This window comes from Penicillium paradoxum (genome assembly GCF_028828445.1).
Source record: "Penicillium paradoxum strain IBT 22861 chromosome Unknown utg000003l_segment0_segment0, whole genome shotgun sequence".
Taxonomy (NCBI): domain Eukaryota; kingdom Fungi; phylum Ascomycota; class Eurotiomycetes; order Eurotiales; family Aspergillaceae; genus Penicillium; species Penicillium paradoxum.
In genome coordinates, this window is record NW_026643181.1 from 231,677 (window position 1) to 249,953 (window position 18,277).

The following is an 18,277-nucleotide window of genomic DNA, read 5'->3' on the forward strand; positions in this document are numbered from 1 at the left end:
CAGAATTGATCGGAATTGATCCAAATTGATCCAAATTGATCGAAATTGATCCCCAATGGACCCGAAGTGAGCATAATTGAAATTTGTCCCCCAAGGTCCTTTGTTGGCCACCTAAAAATGGCCTTCGGGGAGATGGAGAGGCCAAAATTGCGTGAGCTGAGCCGGACGCTGAAATGGGATCCCGAGGCTCAGGTACCTGGGAGTAGCCACAGGTACCGAAGGATCCAGGGATACGCTAGACCTCCCCGAGACCATATACGGAGTACCTCATATACATTCATGTACGGAGTACTCCGTACTTAGTTACCCAAGCGTCGACCGTCGCCCAAAAAAGCAATTATAGGCCTATAGGGCTAGGCTCATACTCTAACTTCTTTTTCCTCTTTTCTCTTTTCTCTTTTCTCTGTTCTCTTTTCTCTTTCTCTTTCCTGTTTCCTGTTTCCTGTTCCGTTCGGGGTCTTCCAGATTATTCCTTCGTCACCTGATCCCCTCCTTGATTCCCCCTTAATCCCCCCTGTGCATATGATCCAGAACTGTCCCCGATCTCAGATCGCATCATGCCCATCTGCAGTCGCAAACGCGACCTAGCCTATCTCCTGTTCTTCGTCACTCATATTCCAATCATCTTCTGTGCGGGCTCTATCTTTGTCTCAGATGTGATCTCGCCACACTAACCCCAACGTAGTAATTGACACCGTCCCCCTTCAACCAGCCTTCCTGCAGACCAACCTCTCCCATCAACTCCGCGAATTCTATATCGCAACCTACCACGACAAGTTCTTCGAGGACCCCGCGCCAACATGGTTCACCGTCTTCATCTGGATGGAGCTGCTCTACCATGTTCCCGCCTCCATCTGGGCCATCCGGGGCCTGCGTAAAGGTCAGTGGTCTCCGCTCGTGCCTGATCTCATTATATCCCTGGCTTCGTCCCCCCACTCCGCCTGCAAACATCTGATATCCTTCGTCCCCAATGGCCGAATTAAAAATCCCTTGGGGACATCAAACGTAGCTGACATAAATTTCCAATTCGTCCAGACCATCCCCTCATCCCTGTGCATTTGCTCGTCTTCGGAATCCAAGCTTTCCTCACCTCGCTGACATGTCTGGTGGACGTATGGAGCTGGTCCGATCGCTCCGTCGCCCAAAAACAGCAAATCACCATGCTGTATGCTCCCTACGTGGCGCTGGGTAGGTACACACTGCAATGGGCATGGCCCCATTGCCCGCGGAAACTAATACTGACATCCCGTAGGCGGCCTGATGGCCCTAGACATGGTCTTCCGTCTCCGCGACAAACTCATGCCGAAAAGCAAGCGGGAGTAAACCGAAATATGTACCCAGGATCACCTGGGCCACACCCAAATACATACATACATACGCAGTAGAGGGGGAAAAAGACAGGGAAAAAAAAAGAGAACAATCTAATACACTGCAGCCAGCGTTATAATCGTACACATCATTACGTGCGTTGATCAAATCTCGCTAATACAAGTTCCCATCCCGACCAAAACGCCCATGAATGTAAATGCAACAAGCGGATTTCCGTGCTAGATCAAATCAAAAACCCGATTGCGCCTTCGATGTCTCCATGCGCCATGTCCAGAGCCCGGAGTGCTTCCTCCCGCGAGAATCCCAGCTCTGTGATCTTGGCAATGGAGTCCTGCGGCCATCGCGACGCCGGGGCAGGCCGGATGTTGATCTTCGGCTGTGATCCCGATGCACCGGAGGCATTGGGGGCATGAGCATGAGCATTAGCATTCACAGGATTCTCAGCTTTATGCGTAACCGCGCCAGTGCGGGCCCCGACTTCGGCACCATCGGCGCCCTTCACTGTAGGCTCGGCCTCGAACTCCTCGGTTAAGTGTTTAGGGATATCGCCCTCACCGAGGAACGGAACGGCTTGGTCCTGGATGACGAGGGCGCCGCGCTGGAGATCGATGCAGGCCTGGTGACGACGGAGCATGTCGAGACCGAGGAGCAGGTCAATCTGCTTGCCTTCCATGACGGTGAAGGAGCAGGGCAGGAACATTTCACCGATCTTGATCTGGGCGGAGTGAACCCGGCCCAGGATTGGGGCGGTGCCGACGCCCTTGGCAATGCCGCCGTAGCGACGGTCGACAAGACGCATTATGTTACACGCTGTTGCACACTCGGGCGACATGATGGTCACCTGGGCGCCGGAATCGACAAAGGCATTTAGACGATGGCCGTTCACTTCGACGGGGATGTAGAGCATTGTCACGCGACCGAAAGCTGAGAGAAATGATTGGTTAGCATCGGTGTACACATCGTATCTAGTAGCCTAGCAGGTGCAGAGAGTGAAATGACGTAGGACGTACACTCAGGATGATGCTCCATGGCATTGTGGAGATTCTCCGTCACAGCATTCTGGCGAATGATCTCCTCAATCTCCTTTTGATTATCGGGGTTAAATGGATCGGCATTGAGCATTGCAATGCGAGCCTCCTTCTGCGCCTCTTGCTGCGCCTCGTTTTGTTGCTGCCTAAGCAGAACCTCGCGGAACCGCTGAGCGTTATCCGCAGCCTCAGATAGCTCCGGGTTCTGCCTGCGGACGGCCTCGCGCACGCGAGGGTCACCTAGAATATGTAGACGAATAGTTTCGGGGTCTGGCATGCCGGGGCGAGATTGGGGAGTTTGTCTGGGGGCGTGGGAGCTGGAGGCAGCGGGGCGAGCAGCTGGGCGTTGGGGAGTGCGGAGGGTGACGTGCACGCCGAGCATGTCGCCCTCTGTGATGCCGACTTGGTCCAGGGTTTGAGAAGGAATCTGAAGGAGCTGGTTATTGTAGACGAGCTGCTGAGATTCAGGTGGGATGGCAGTTTCGCTTTCGACAATCGCTTTGAGGAGCTCGATTGACATGTCGCCGCCCACTTCTAGGTTGATGATGTCCGAGTCCGCCTGTTCGGGACGGATGACGCTAACGGTGATACGCATGGTATCGAAGCAAGGGTGTCTGCTAGGGAGAATATCAAAAGTAAAATTATAATTCAGAGAGGAAACGAGGGAAAAGCGAAGAAAAAAAAGTGGAGGGAAGCTCAGAGAAGTAGAGAAAGAGAAAGAAGATTAATAAAGCGGGCTCCGGGGAAGGGAACACCTGACTTAGGGAAGAGCTCCCTTACCTCCACTCTCTTTCTTTTTCGCCTTTCCTTTAGTTTCAGGATAGACTTTCATTCGGACTCTAGTCCTGCAGCTAACATGCTTTCGCACATACATGTCCATCGCCCACCTATTGTATATGCTCAATGAGCCCCGCGCTGAGCCATTTAGCTCCTCCACTAATGGCCCCATGGCCCGGGCTAACGGCTGACAAGCTCCTTATCCGCCTCACCAGGGGACTGGAGCCTTGAATAAAGATATTGGGTATAAAGGTTGTGTCTGGCACCGCCATGACCCTGTTTTCGTATCGCATCCACGGCCATGTCCGACACAATGCCCGGGTACTCGTTGCGCCAATGGCTTCCATCGTGCATGTTGTCAACCTACTACAGCGGGGCTATCTAGCCCCTCTAAGAGCCCCCCGTGGCTGGAACATTTATTCCAAAAGTACCACAGGTCGGTTCAAAGTCCGTTGATCCGCCAGTCCTGGACCAGCCAGACTGCAAACATGTTCCGCGATGTCGCAGTGGCTCTCGCTGGGAAGTCATCCCGGCCAGGGACCCCGCACTAGTGGTCAAAATTGTGCAGGGTACTTTAGCCATGCGTGAGGCCGCGAGGCGATAAGCGCAAGTCAGTCAAATTGGTACCGGCAATGCATGGATGCATGGATGGGTGGATGCATTGTGCCGCTGACAGTGCCGCACGGATCGACGGTATAAACGTTTGAATTACTCAACACGCAACACAACACACACGTAGACACGTATAATCGCTCTGCCATGGCAATTAATGTAATCCCCCTCCTAATGATTCGCCAACCGGAGTCTACGCTGCACGAGGCTGAGGGCAACCATCCGTCCTGTCAGGTTCAAGGATGCTAGTCCTATAATGTAAGTGACCGTTTACGAAATACCCGTTTCTAGAGTTGTGCATTAGTGCTAATGTTTCAGATTGGCTGCTGCTTCGACCCCAAGGTCCGTGGATCAGGCATGGCGCCGGTTTGGGATTGGGGCTGTTCATGCACTTTCCTTCGAATAGGCTAAGTGGCTTTTACTTAGGGCTTGAACTATATCAGTCTCCAGCTGCGTTTGACTCCACTTCAGGGCTAAACCGTGCCAATCACAAAATGTGAGCGTCATAAAGACCCAGCTCAGCTTTATGTGCCCGCTCCTCTTGGTCATCAAATCCAGTTGGAGCATATCTTGGCCACTATGGCACAGCCTAGGTGCCCTCGCTGGTGCTCATGTGCAGACCTCGCCTAATAATGCTGATATCCCAGATGAGTCGAAGACGAACCGTTGAGCCTCTTTGACTTCATCCTATCGAACATGCAAAGCAGACCTTTAAACTCATATGGATCTAACTAGGATCCATTCGAAGTTTTTTAGCAATGCTTAGCAGTGGAAAGAATAGGCGCCTTGGAATAAATGTCTAATGTACATACACGAACGGCCTTATACATCACGCTCAAAGGTAGGGAACTACATGCGCATTAGCCATTACAGCACCTACTCCAACCCCACCATCTTGGCGTCGATCATCACGGTCGATAGAAATCTAGGCCGATGAGGGGCATAGGTTGAGGTTACTAAATCTCGAAAATTGTACCTAGTTATACATTTATATACCTTGATCTGGATAGAAGAAGACAATTGAACAACTACCATAATAACTAGAGCCTTGCATGCCCAAGACTGAGCAGAAGGTGTGACACAGAGCTTACCTATATATGTATGAGCGCTATATATTTCGAGACGGGTATCATCATCCTCTATCTTGTCACGAGGAAACCGAGGGGAAGGTGCTGTTGATCAATGCCACAATGAGCATTGTCAATATGGTTGACATAAGAGTCAGCCTTATATCCTGATGCCATATTCGATTTCCCTGTCGCCAATTCGCCTCTAACGCAACTGGAACCCATTGGGACTATTAGATGGAGGTCTGTCGGTAGTGTCTCATCTGCTCTGGTTCAGTTGGTCCATGGTGATTCCTCGGGTGAGAGATCAAGCAGTATTTATACCAGCTTGATAATCTTGGTTCCACATAGATCGCGCTTTGCATGGCAGAAGTATGATGAGAAAATCCAGAAATAGAAGAATGCAACCATGAGAGATAACCTTGAAAGTCATATCATTGTCATTCATAACGTCGTCTTACTAGTATCTAGAACCAGTAAGAATGCGAGTTCTGGGCCAGAAGAACCATAGACCAAAAACACTAGAAGATCAAAAAAAGATCTATACCTTGGATCCGAAAATAAAAGCACATAGCGAACCCCGTCAGTCTACCACTAGCGAGCAGCGATACTTGGGAAGAAGCGCGGCCCGGCATACCCATGCGCAATAATACTTTCGATATCGATGTTGCCGTCAGGTCGCGGGCTCCATAATTTAATGAGAATGAACCGACCCGACCTAGGAAGGTTAGTATATAGAGATGGACAGCTGATTACAATTAACATACGGGGGCGGATCAAATTTAATGGTGACCATGCTCTTCTCTCGCTCGATAAAGAAACGGGCATGTGGTTTGAGAACTTCAGCAGTTGGCTGTGCTGGCTCGGCTGGAGCATTTGGATGCACAAGGCTCGGGCCACGATGTAATCTCTGGTCAGCGATACGGCCGAGAGCACTCAGCTGGTGCGCTTCAAGGGCTCTTATTCGCTGCGAATCAAACCGTCGGTGACGTCTGCTTGACCCATCCTCTTCATCAGTTGGATTTTCGTCGGTATCTGAAAAAGGATCGTCCGTCTGCTCGGCCTGTGTTCTTTCGAGCAATGTAGAACGCCAGTCTTCTTCTTCTTCTCCAGAATCATCGTTGTTCTCATCATATTCGGTAGTGATACGGAACTGCGCTTGTGGGTCTTCTGAGGTGTGCGGAACCGAAGCCGAATTTGGACCCATAAGGACTGTGCGTTCGAGGTTTTGAAGCGGTGGTCGATAGCCAGTCAGATATTCCTGGGATGGCTGCATTCCACTGCGACGGGCTCGACGGCGGAACCGGCCACTGGGGTATTGTATTTGGTACTGTGCAGTGCGGGCAAGCAGTTCATCGGAGGTCATGGCAACAAAGACCATGCCTTCTTGGATTCTGCTCCAATTAGCCAGAGTTTCACTTGACAGGCACGCCTGGTACATACGGAGCATCGAATCCGCATTGAGGGGCTCTGATAACGATCTTCTTCAAACAAAATGGGGCTTCCCCCCGATGACAGAGGACCAAGTTGCAGCGATCTTCTTTGGTGGAATAGACACTTGAATTGTTATCCAGAACATTCTCGGGGCGCGAACACCCGCTATCGGGATCGTAGCTTCCTCCATCACAGCTAGCGATTTCCATCTGTAGCATTCCCGGCACCACCTGTCCATTATGTCCATAGTTGAACCCCTGAAATTCCTCACGGTTATCGTCGGCGTCCAACTTTCGACGCTTCATCCGACCTTGGCCATCACGGCCGGACTGACTCGACTGACCGGATAGCGGCATGAGTGGCGGTGGCCTGGACGAAGATCCGTCTGGGCTTGAGGATCTGTAGGTTTGCCAGGGTAAATGATGTCGAAACGAATGGGAATCCGGAGGAATCGGACTTCGAGGTGGTTCCCATCCAATTTGGTCAAGCCAGATACTCCGGATACGGTCTGCAGGGCTCGCTATCTCGGGCTCCAGGTGTTGGGTTGAGCGATCCACAGCGGCTCGGGCTTGTTCAAAGTTACGATCGAGGGCGACCCGGGCTTGTTCAAGCCTACGATCCAGAGCGGCCCTGGGGTGGGCAAAGTTATGATCTCCAGGCCGATGCAAAGAGTTTTCACCGAGCTCTTCGTCTAATGATTCCAAAGCACGTGTTGCGCTGTGGGTGTAGGCACCGGAGCGAGTTCGTTCCGATATTAAGTTGCGGAGATACTGGAGATGGAAGAGGTTCGGGCGTTCGTAGGCCCCAGTTGGACGGGGTACACGGCGAGAAGAAGAGGAGGAGGCACGAGGGTAATCGTAGTTCCCTGACTAAAAGGAGGTGTAAGACATACATCAGACGCATAGGAGCCATGAGAGACATACCATCATTCACGTTGATGGGTACCGTTGGTGGGGTGAAGTTGCCTATGTCGGGGTAAAGAATAGGGGTAAGGAATACCGTCTATGCATCGACCCGACAGAAAGAAAAGCAACCCGAGAAGATCAACCTGGTGAGACAAAAGTAAAAGCCCTCAAGTGGGAGAGTTGCAACCTTGCAAGTTGCCCAAGGTTGATAACACGTGATGGTCGATTAGATCATCGGAGTGGAGAGCGAGTTGTTTATACTTCACTCGTATGGCATTTCACAATTCTCGTATGAACTTGGTTGATCTCGCGGACTATGATTCTAACTTCATTTTTAAGGTCGAACTGTCTCATCTTGGACAGCTCAAAGTGCCACTGAGCTTTGAAACCACCCGATCATACTACCGTGAGAGATATCTGCATCTAACTATTTGAGTGCCGCTGTGAGAGGTTTCCTAATTCCGCTCATGGACATTCGCAGGGAAGTTTCAAGTATAGCATATAATATGCGTGGATCTGACAGAAATTACAGTGCTACCTACTTACTTGTATCTTATGTACATGTAGGTAGTTACATATGTACCTGGAGAGATTACAGCCGAAGAAAGCTCGGGTGAGCTGCTCAATACAGGTCATGGTAGATCATTGTGCAAAGAGATATAGAAGTTATAAGCCCATGAATACTTACATAGGCAGGTATCATTCTATCCCATTTGCTCATTTCCATGAAGGCAGGCTTCTACCTTCTATACCTTGAAGTCATCCATCTATATGTGTTCCTACTAGAGCGGTATATTCATTTGGTCCATAAAAACAAAAAAATACTCCAAGCCGGTTCTCGAATTCTCACTATAAGTGATATCTTGTATGAGTCTATTCATAAGATTCTCTAGACCTTCCCTATCACACCACACATCGATCCAATTGATAGAATACCGTTGCTGGATGGGGGATAGAATTGTATACTTCTTGTCTCCACGGCCCCACACAGGAGCTTCCGGGTCACCTGACGCCATTCAAATCCGGACGTTTGCGATCTACACCTACTTACACCTCCATCTACGGACAACTTCGATACTGCAGTGTGAGCCACTTGTTGAACTTATTTCATCTTGTACTTGACATCCGACTCCCCGAAAGAAAAGTGCGGGGCTCTCAATAGCCAAGCTCGCAATCTGAGCCTCTTATCTCACCTGGTATGACCATGGCGGAACAACAGGACAATGCGCAGTCCATCAGTGCTGGTATGTCGCATTAATCAATATCAATTTGAGCCATACTAACCTTGTCAGATGAAATCGCGCTGTATGACCGACAGATTCGGCTGTGGGGAGTGCAGGCCCAAGAAAAGTGAGCAGCCTAGCTTGCAAACCACCACACATCCTAACAGCAGCTAGAATCCGATCGGCGAACATTCTACTCATTACCGTGAAAGCTCTTGCGAATGAGGTAGCCAAGAATCTGGTCTTGGCAGGCATTGGCTCGCTCACCATCATCGACCATCAAGTTGTCACAGAGGAGGATTTAGGTGCCCAGTTCTTCGTCGCCGAAGCACAAAGCGAGCAGGATGTGATCGGAAAGAATGTGAGTCTCGAATCAAACAGACCACCTAATCCCACCGAAAGAACCATCCACTAATGACCTACCCCCATCAGCGCGCTGAAGTCGCAGGACCACAAATCCACAAAATGAACCCTCGAGTCAAGCTCCATATCGACACTTCCGACGTCAAGACCAAACAACCCGAATTCTTCGCAAACTTCGACATCACAATCGCCACAGAACTTGACTTCCTCACCAACACAACCGTGAACGCCGCCTGCCGACTGGCCAATAGGCCCTTCTACGCCGCCGGACTACATGGCTTCTACGGCTATGCCTTCGCCGATCTAATCAGCCACGACTTCGTGATCGAGCGCAGTAAATCCAACATGACAACCGCAGCCCAAGAAACCCCAACCCGCAGCGTCATCGACATAACCACCAAAATCGAACCCAACAAGGTCATCGAGCTAGTCACCAAGCGCGAGGTCTACTCCCCGCTAATCCTAGCAAACACATCCCCATTACCCGAAGAATACACACGTCTCCCCCGGCGACGCAAGCAAGTAACTCCACTACTGAGCTGCCTGCGCGCACTATGGGAATTCGAAAAACTACTCGGCCGCCGACCAACCTTCACGCACGAAGACCTGGAACTGTTCACGAAGTTATCGCGTGACCGACACCAGGAGTTGAAGCTGGAACCGCTGACATTGGACTCAGTGTTTTTGCGGACGTTCTTGCAGAACCTGGGCAGCGAGCTGAGTCCCGTTGCGGCGTTTTTGGGCGGTGCGCTGGCGCAGGATGTTATCAATGTTCTTTCGGCGAGGGAGCAGCCACTGCAGAATATGTTGCTGTTTGATGGCGAGAAGAGCGTGGGCCCTATCTATTCCCTTCATCCTTTCTTCCCTGATATTAGCGGGGCGGAGATGGCTGCTGTGCCGCCGGTTAGGAATCCGATCACGGTGCCTGTTGCTGGGGGTTTGTGAGGCGGGGCCAATGATGAGAATGAAGGGGATCTAAGTGGATAGAAATGCGAAGGGGAGGATGAACCCCGAGACTCTCTTAAGATTGTTACGAATCTCTTTGGTTTTTACTGGTTTTCCATGGAGCTGGACCTTGAGTCTGGATCTCATTATGTACGATAGCAGAACACAAATGGAACAATTTCGATACTTGATATTTGATTCTTCCATGAATTTGGGAAAAGAATATGTGCAATTTTTGGTCCAGATGTATTATTAGCTACTCAAACTCGCAGCCAATTAGGGCTTTCAAATCCGAACCGAACCCAATCCAGACGCCGTCCAACAAGATGCCACATAATGCACGAGGAACTCGCAAACGAAACAAGCAAATCATAGAAATGGCTCAGTGACGACTCTCGTCTTTTCCAAGTTCTTCATCACTGTCTTTCCGCGGTCCCATGGAGGGGCCTTCCTCATCGTCGGAAATCAGCCCATGGAGCTCAAATGCCTCGGCATCTTGGATTTGCTCCGAGTTCGAGCGCGGGCGGCCATTGGCACTCGTATTGAGAGTAGAGTAGGTGGGGCCATCCTGATCAGTGGACTCGGAGTTGGGCCAGGCGTGAACAGCATAGATGTGGAGGAGAATGTTGACAACTGAAGACAGGAATTAGTTGTTGTTCGGAGATATCAAACCCGCATATTAAAGGGATAGGCGACTTACAGAGGAAAAGGATGAAGGTGACACTGTAAAGGATCAACACGTAGGATACGTGCATAATGCCTGCATTGTTCAGCATGACCATCTGTTCCTCGGTGGCTCCCATAAAGAGGAAGCCAGACGCACAGAGCAACTGTGAGAAAAACAGTCAGTATTTTGCATGGATGCCATATCCACAAGAGGGGGAACATACATAGGGAGTCATAAATTGGAAGCTGTTCGGCTCGGAAAGAGCGGGTTTATCCCTCAATACGAATGAGATTTCGATGATGCGCGCCAGACCAGCAGCCATCAGAGTATATCCGAAAACGCTGTGGACCATAGTGCTGATCATCAAGTGCTGCGTGTGCGACGACATAGCATAGCCAGTCATCAAAATGACAATAGCAGGAATAAGGTTGCGCCTGGGACGGCCGCTTCGGCTGCGGCTGAGCCACATACCCAGAAGACCCGCACACCACCAGACAATGCCCATAGTGGTGTGCTGCAGGTCATTGTGAACCCATGGGCCACCCCAGCGGTGCTCAGTGAAAGTATTGACACAGCCCCAAGCGGCAATGACGAGCGAATCGAAGAACTCCTGACTGCGTCCAGTACGACGCAACCAGTGCTGGCCCACCAGCAAAAGAATAGTCAGACAAATACCATACCCGATGAAGGCGGAGCCCATGATGAAATGCGCCAGACATTGTCCGAGGTGATCATCGCGACAGAAGCCGAGCGAAGCAATGCCGCCAAACACCATCTGCGCCCAGCTGACAACGGGCATGATCTTGCCGATAACGCCGTGAGCCATCACGAAGATCCATCGGATACGACCCTGGCCTGCCTTCACCAGATGGAGCTTGAGATATGCGCCCAGCACGATTTGCGCGATCAGCATGAGCATCAACCAGTTTGCGAAGGAAGCGTGTAGGTTCTTGTCGAATTGACGACCTTTGTGGGCGTGACCGAGGAAATAGGCAAGCACGGCGATGATAGTACCGACGACCTGGACGGGGACATGCCAGCGGGAGCGAACGATCTAGGTTTCCTTGTTAGTGATTCCGAAACGCAATTGAAGCATGGATGACGCAGGCGCAGCGAAACCCGTAAGAGACTTCAAGCAGTACATACTCCGAGAACCATTCCCGTTGGAAAAATTATACCAAAAGCGAAACCCATGAGGATTATATGAGTCCATAACGTTGCGTCCTGTCAAAAAACAATGTTAACATCTGGCAAGACGAACGAGGCTGTACCACGTACGATAGGATCCTGGGAGATGGATTCGCCCTCGGGAACAGCATCATGGTCGCCATGGGCGAGAGCCGAGGCAACCAGGAGGAACACCGTCCATAAAGACCCTTGACGGAGAAGAGCCATGATGTTGAGTTGGGGAGGTTGGAAGGGAGAAAAGAAATGCGGGTAACAACCAAATCCGGAGCATCCGATTATGCGGGATCTTGGAACACAACAGTGGAGTCAGGAGAGAAGGATCTGGATTGTCTTGGCTGTCAAGTTGGTCTTCAGTATGTACTTACTGTACGGAATACTCCGTACTATCTTCCGTTTGGATTAACCCTTCTGAAGAAAAAGGATCAAAAGAACCGCAACATGTAGGAACCTTGAAACTTTGGAACCTTGGAACCGGGGAGCCTGGGAGCCTGGGAGCCTGAGACTCGATTATTCAGCGGGGACGGTGATTGGTGGGGAGTATAAGGCTCTCCAGGGCTGTACAGTTGACCAGTCAATGTACGGAGTCCTGCCAGTTCAATCGCAGTTCTCTGCATGTGCACATCTGCACCTGTACTACGGAGTACGACATCCCTCTCTCCCTTCTCTTGCATGTCGCATATCCCAAAGTCAACTGCACACACCATCTAATTGACCATCTATATCATGGATCCATCCACAGAAGTCCAGACCCACAAAGACAAAAGACTAGTACGTCCTCGGCCATCTACCCCATCCAAGCTCTAACATCCACAGTCCACTCTCCGGACCTCAATTACAAACCTAGAGGCCAAGCGCGTGGAGCTCGAAGCCGAGCTGTCCTCCATCACCGCCAAGCTTGAGTAATTCGTTCCAGTTCCCTATCTAGAAGAATAGAAGATATAACGCGAAGATTGCATCTCTAACCCGCCAATTGCAGACATGACCCCAACGCCACAGTGCAACGCCATATCCAGCTCTTGCATGATTACAATGAGATCAAAGACATTGGGCAAGGCTTGATGGGGATTATTGCCGATGCGAGGGGTGTGAGGCAGGTTGAGGTCGAGAAGGAGTTTAGGGTTGGGGAAAAGGATTGAGAAATTACCCTGATTGATGGCCGGAGATAGCATAAAATGGAGGAGTCTGGAGCAGACTGGGTGTCATTGAGCTGAAATTCATTGTATTCATCTATTCCTAATTCCTGCAACGTCTTTTTTCATTTCTCTTAATATGAGAGGAGATAACAGTGGAGAGAATAACTTGTCGCCGAAGCCAAATAATCTATTACAAGAAGAGGGAGCATCACGGGGTACATAGAGCCGGGAGAGATGGTGAACATAGGCGAGAACAGATAGTGAGGTACAGGAGGGAGGGGTATAGAAGAGAAGTCGACAGGGTAAAAGTATCAGGAGGAGACAGGCGGTACAAGGGGATGGGTATCTGTACAGACAGGAAAGAGATAAAAGCAAAAGAATTAGTTTGTATTGCCGAGGGACTGGAGGTTGACCAGCTCGTAGTAGCGGCCCTTATTGCGCAACAACTCGGTGTGGTTACCGCTCTCAACAATCTTGCCTTGGTCGAAGACGTAGATGATGTCGGCTTTTTGGATAGTACTGAGGCGGTGAGCGACAGCGATAGTAGTGCGACCGCGCGCGGCAGCATCCAGAGCAGCCTGGACAACCTTCTCGGATTCGGAGTCAAGCGCGGAGGTTGCTTCATCCAGGAGCAAGATCTTAGGGTTGCGGAGAAGAGCACGAGCGATGGCCACACGCTGCTTTTGGCCACCAGACAACATGCCTCCCTTGCTACCGACAATGGTGTTGAAGCCATCGGGAAGAGACATGATGAAGTCGTAGATGTTCGCGTCGTGACAGGCCTTGACTAGCTCGTCTTCAGTAGGCTCCTCGTTGGCACTACCGAGTAAGATGTTCTCCTTGATAGTACCCTGGTATAGAGTTGGCTCCTGGCTAACCAGCGCCAGATGGGTGCGGTAGGAGTTGACATTCAGGTCGGCGATGTTCTTGTCATCCACGTAGATGCCACCGGAAAGGGCATCGTAGAAACGCTCGAGAAGGGCAATAGTAGTACTCTTTCCGCATCCACTAGGACCCACCAGGGCAACGTACTGGCCAGGCTTGACTGTGAGGTTCAGACCGCGGAGCACAGGCTGCTCGGGACGGGTCGGGTAGCGGAAGTGCACATCCTTAAACTCAATGGTTCCGTCACAGTGGTCCAGGTTCTCACCATCTTCGGACCACGTGTCAATGGTAGGCCGGCGCTCGAACAGCTTGAGGAATTCGGAAGCGGCATTCTTGGCCTTGCCCATATCTGGGGAAAAGGAGAACACCGTGCCAGCAGATTGAGCACCGAACAGAATTTCACTGAAACACACAAAGAAGCGGAACATGTCGTATTCATGATGACCAAGAAGGGTTCCACCGTACCAGAAGCCAAGGGCGACACAGAAGAACACCAATGCCTGCGAGGCTGCATACAAGGACGACGACTTGATCACCGAGATCAAGCTAGCGCGGCCCTGTACAGCAAGTTGGCCGTGATATATTGACCAAACATCGGTCTCACGGGTGAGTGAGGCTACGGTCCGAATAGCGGATGTGGCCTCGCAGGCGTAGCTGGCAGATCGCTCATAGGCAGCCTTGGAACGTGATTGGAATGCAGCAAGCATATAGAAGCGATAGAAACCGCAGCCTAAGAGGATAGGAACGACGGAGATACAAACGAGAGCAAGTTTCCATCCGAAGGCAAGCGCGATCACAATTGCAGCGATGAGAGTCGTCGAAGTCATCAGAATTGTTCCAAGAATTTGTCCACTGATACCGGACAAATGCTTAGTCTCAGTTGAGAGGAAAGAGGTCAAAGCGCCGGTGCTGTTTTCCTCACGGTCGAAATAGTTGATATCCTGGCGGAGCATGATCCGGAAAGCCCTACTGCGTGCCTTGCGAATCAATCTTTCAGAGCAAAAGGCGAAGGAGATGCCATGGACCGAAAAAGTGATAATCTGAACGATACCGATAATGAAGAACATGAGAGACCAAAAGTTGGCATCTGATCTCAGCTTATCGAACTGATCTTTGGGCAGGGACAGTGAGCTGATGGCTTTGGCATACAGGAATGCTTGAGTGGGCTGACCACAACCTGCGAGTACAGAAAAGATAAGACCGATGACCATGAACAGTCGCTCTTCCTTGTTAAAAGACGCGATGAACGTGATTAGAGTCCAAAGAGAGTATTTGCTGCCACCTTCGGCAATTTTCTTCGCAAGAACAATACTGGACACGGACTTGCGAGATTCCTGACGCCGCATATCATCCTGAAATGCTTCTGCCTCCTTGTCCATGGTTGAACCACTAGCAATAGACTTGACACGTGCGATATGAGACTTGGCCATGTGCTCGATGCTATCCTCATTTACCTCCAGGGCATCTGCATCCTTCTCCTCATTGATGCGCTGGGCTTCGACAAGCTTGAAGTAAGGGCCGTCATGTCCAGTCAGTTCGCTGTGCGTACCCTGCTCGACAATAGTTCCGTTGACGAAGACAACAATATTATGCGCAGACTTGATGGTTGATAGACGGTGGGCGATGACAATAGTAGTGCGGCCTTCGGCAGCACGGTCAAGTGCTGCCTGGACCACACCTTCAGATTTGGTGTCCAGAGCGGAAGTGGCCTCATCAAGAAGCAAGATCTTGGGATCACTGACAATAGCACGGGCGATGGCAATGCGCTGCTTCTGGCCCCCAGATAATAAGAAACCACGCTGGCCGACATTGGTTTCATATCTCTCGGGGAGAACATTGATGAATTCGTGGGCGTTGGCCATCTTGGCGGCGTTTTCGATAAGCTCCTTGATCTTTTCCTCGGACTCGTGTTCGAAGCGTGTTCCAATCAGCCCATGGCGGATATTCTCGTATATGGTTGTGCCGAATAGGATGGGTTCCTGGCTGACCAACGAAACCTGCTGGCGTAGCCAGCGCAAGTTGAGAGTCTGGATGTCGTGTCCATCCAAGAACACCTGGCCACCGACAGGGAGATAGAACCGCTCGACCAGACCGACCACAGTACTCTTGCCAGAGCCCGAAGGGCCAACCAACGCGGTTGTCTTACCGGCAGGCATGGAAAGTGAAACATCTTCCATTACTGTAACTTCGGGGCGTGAGGGGTAAATGTGCTTCACCTTGCGGAACTCAATATGACCTTCGACATGGTCAAGGATGATCCCTTCATCGGATGTGGGGTCGAGCGGTGATTGACGATCGATGGTCGTGAAGATCTTGGTGGCAGCGGCCACGGCGTTGGTGAAGGCCTGCACGTTGGGGCTGACGTTGCCCAAACTGAAAGATCCAATGAGGATAGCCATCAAGATGGTCAGGACTTGTCCAACATTAACCTTACCATCCACCAGGAATCGGGATCCCATCCAAAAGCCCAGGCCGTAGTTCATGAACATGAGTCCAAACATGCAACCGACCATAACTGCGAGAGACATTTGCAGGCGCACGCCCCATTTCTCTGCTTGAAGCAAGTGCGCCTCATACTGCCTCGCGAGCTTGTCCTGAGTACCAAATGCAGTCGCATTACGAACGGAGCTGATAACTTCCTCCGCCACCGTGCCACTGGCCCCAGCGCTTTCCAGGGAGAGCTTGCTGAACTTCATGATGAACTGGGATCCCCCGCCCATGATCAACATCAGAGCAACCATGGTCGAAGTACAAATACCAGCCAGCGGTGCGTACTTTATGTAGGCAACTATGAAGGCAGTCACAAACGTGGCTATGGCAGTTAGGGTCAAGCCAACTTTCTCGGAGATACCATCTTGGATGAGGTTCGTGTCGGCGGTGATACGGGTAGTTACTTCGCCCGCACCAAGCTTATCAAAATAGGCGATATTCTGGCGCAGAATGGCTTCGAGATAGTGTTCTCGAATTTTCTGGGTGACATGCTCTCCGGTGTAGATGAAGCCCACGGTGCTGATGTACACCGTAACGAATTCTCCAATGCCAAGGTAGATAAAGTACAGGACGTTGCTGGTCAACTGGTCGTAGAACTCATCGTATGGGATCGTGCGAAGTATGATATTTTGGAAGGCCGTTGCCAAGGAGCCGAAGAGAATCGTGAAGAGCGGCAGTGCAGCACCGGCGGCAATGGCGCATAATGCGCTGACCACAAGGATGAGTAGATCCATGTGGGAGGCATATCGATAAAGACCAATGAAGGAGATATTGATAGCAGGCGCATCTAGCTGTTGCTTGAGAATATCCCTCTCATGTTGTGGCAGATGACCGTAGAGGGCATCTTCCTCTGTCGCGACTGGAGTACTGCTTTCATTTCCTTTGACAGTTGATGTGGAGGCGGAATCGGAATCCCGCTTCCCGGGCTTCTCGCCGAGTTTCTCGTCGAGTTTCTCGTCAAGCTTGCTGGGTTGAGGGTCCTCGACCACCTTCTCAACCGCCGACACACCCTCTTCGGGCTGTTGCATCTTGAGTCAATGCTGGGTCCTCGTTTTGAGCCCCTATTCCATAGGACTGAAGATGAAGAGATTAGGTTGTGGATAAGGTGGGGATAGCCAGGTTAAACAGATAGGAATGAAGCGAACAACATTCAAAGGGAGATCAGCCCCAGAAACCAGAAATCCGAAACCCGAAACCAATACGAAGACGAAAGAGTAATGATGAACAAGGGGAAGAAGGGATGTAAATCAGATGTCAATATTTTGTTTCACTTGATCGGAGTACGGAGTACACCTAATTCTTTTCGTCCGGTGGGGTCGGCTCTCCGGACTCCGATGTTTTATGCAAACCAATTTACTTGGGCTGACCAGCATCTCGCTATTGGACTGTCTGGGCCTCGATTGCTCCGAATCCGGTATATGCATGGAGTACTCCGTACTCTATACTCCGTACGGAGCACACGTACTTCATACGGACCACCAGATCCACATTCCATATTCCTGGTGTTCACCAGGGGCTATCTCCCCCTTTCTGGGGAACCTTACCACGGGATATTACCTTTTTCCCACGAGGCTGGGCTGATTCAGAGTGTGCTGTGCGCCGTATTACTATCTCCGTCTTACCCCGAACTCCGTATATATTCCGTACAATGTACCTTGTGCAGGCTCCAAAGCTTCCCAGGTTCATCATGACGCAAAACACGTCAAACCCGGAAACGGAAACGAATACGACAAAGTGGATTACTGACTCATTGAATGTCGCAGATGATTACATTCGCCCCTTTGGTCCGAACTTTGATCCGTTACTGTCGCACAGAAAAGGGTGCCTAAACGAAATATGAATGGCCCTGAAGCCCTGGGCTGTCACGATATGCCTGCTCTGGTAATTGGGGGACTGACGTATACATTCGGACTGCACGCCTTTGTTGTAAGCCGCCTTCTTGAAACTGGCTCGGAGATAGGGTTTACGCCTCGGTGCCTAAGCTTTCCGCCGAACAACCATGTCAAGAGAACAGGTAGATCACAGCATGGGAACCCTTGGTAGGTACGGAGTACTGAGTATGTATCTGATCACCAAATTGACCTGATCTTGTTGAGCGCTTGGACCTACCTTGAAGGGCATGGTTCTAGGCATCAGGCTTTGAAGCCTACACCCCTACGGAATATCCATGAACCGAATCATTTTATGCACCAATGTTTTGAATATTCTCCTTCTGGGCCAAAGTCAACTGA

General features: G+C 50.8%; 7 protein-coding genes across 7 annotated transcripts; 3 read left to right on the plus strand and 4 right to left on the minus strand.

Moving 5' to 3' along the window:
• Positions 1-557: 557 nt before the first annotated feature.
• Positions 558-1,323, plus strand: N7457_002025 (EXPERA domain-containing protein; the record flags this gene model as incomplete). The annotated part of the gene is made up of 4 exons (XM_057173071.1): positions 558-630; positions 686-880; positions 1,036-1,188; positions 1,253-1,323. The coding sequence occupies 4 exons, from the start codon at positions 558-560 to the stop codon at positions 1,321-1,323; spliced, it is 492 nt and encodes a 163-aa protein (XP_057033222.1).
• A 229-nt stretch (positions 1,324-1,552) lies between these two features.
• On the minus strand, positions 1,553-2,952 carry ddiA (putative DNA damage-inducible v-SNARE binding protein Ddi1; the record flags this gene model as incomplete). The annotated part of the gene is made up of 2 exons (XM_057173072.1): positions 1,553-2,253; positions 2,340-2,952. The coding sequence occupies 2 exons, from the start codon at positions 2,950-2,952 to the stop codon at positions 1,553-1,555; spliced, it is 1,314 nt and encodes a 437-aa protein (XP_057033223.1).
• Positions 2,953-5,407: 2,455 nt separating this feature from the next.
• Positions 5,408-7,210, minus strand: N7457_002027 (uncharacterized protein; the record flags this gene model as incomplete). Its single annotated transcript, XM_057173073.1, has 4 exons — positions 5,408-5,531; positions 5,581-6,207; positions 6,257-7,112; positions 7,171-7,210. Coding segments are annotated over 4 exons (1,647 nt in total), but the record flags the coding sequence as incomplete, so codon positions are not given.
• Positions 7,211-8,356: 1,146 nt separating this feature from the next.
• On the plus strand, positions 8,357-9,683 carry N7457_002028 (E1 ubiquitin-activating protein AOS1; the record flags this gene model as incomplete). Its single annotated transcript, XM_057173074.1, has 4 exons — positions 8,357-8,396; positions 8,445-8,502; positions 8,550-8,736; positions 8,808-9,683. 4 exons carry the CDS (start codon positions 8,357-8,359, stop codon positions 9,681-9,683), a joined length of 1,161 nt encoding a protein of 386 aa, XP_057033225.1.
• A 382-nt stretch (positions 9,684-10,065) lies between these two features.
• N7457_002029 (Ytp1 family protein) lies at positions 10,066-11,745 on the minus strand (the record flags this gene model as incomplete). Its single annotated transcript, XM_057173075.1, has 5 exons — positions 10,066-10,316; positions 10,384-10,513; positions 10,574-11,404; positions 11,497-11,574; positions 11,629-11,745. 5 exons carry the CDS (start codon positions 11,743-11,745, stop codon positions 10,066-10,068), a joined length of 1,407 nt encoding a protein of 468 aa, XP_057033226.1.
• A 516-nt stretch (positions 11,746-12,261) lies between these two features.
• On the plus strand, positions 12,262-12,674 carry N7457_002030 (SWI5/SAE3 family protein; the record flags this gene model as incomplete). Its single annotated transcript, XM_057173076.1, has 3 exons — positions 12,262-12,306; positions 12,352-12,437; positions 12,515-12,674. 3 exons carry the CDS (start codon positions 12,262-12,264, stop codon positions 12,672-12,674), a joined length of 291 nt encoding a protein of 96 aa, XP_057033227.1.
• Positions 12,675-13,051: 377 nt separating this feature from the next.
• On the minus strand, positions 13,052-17,074 carry mdr1 (ABC multidrug transporter Mdr1; the record flags this gene model as incomplete). Its single annotated transcript, XM_057173077.1, has 1 exon — positions 13,052-17,074. One exon carries the CDS (start codon positions 17,072-17,074, stop codon positions 13,052-13,054), a length of 4,023 nt encoding a protein of 1,340 aa, XP_057033228.1.
• Between the last annotated feature and the right edge of the window lie 1,203 nt (positions 17,075-18,277).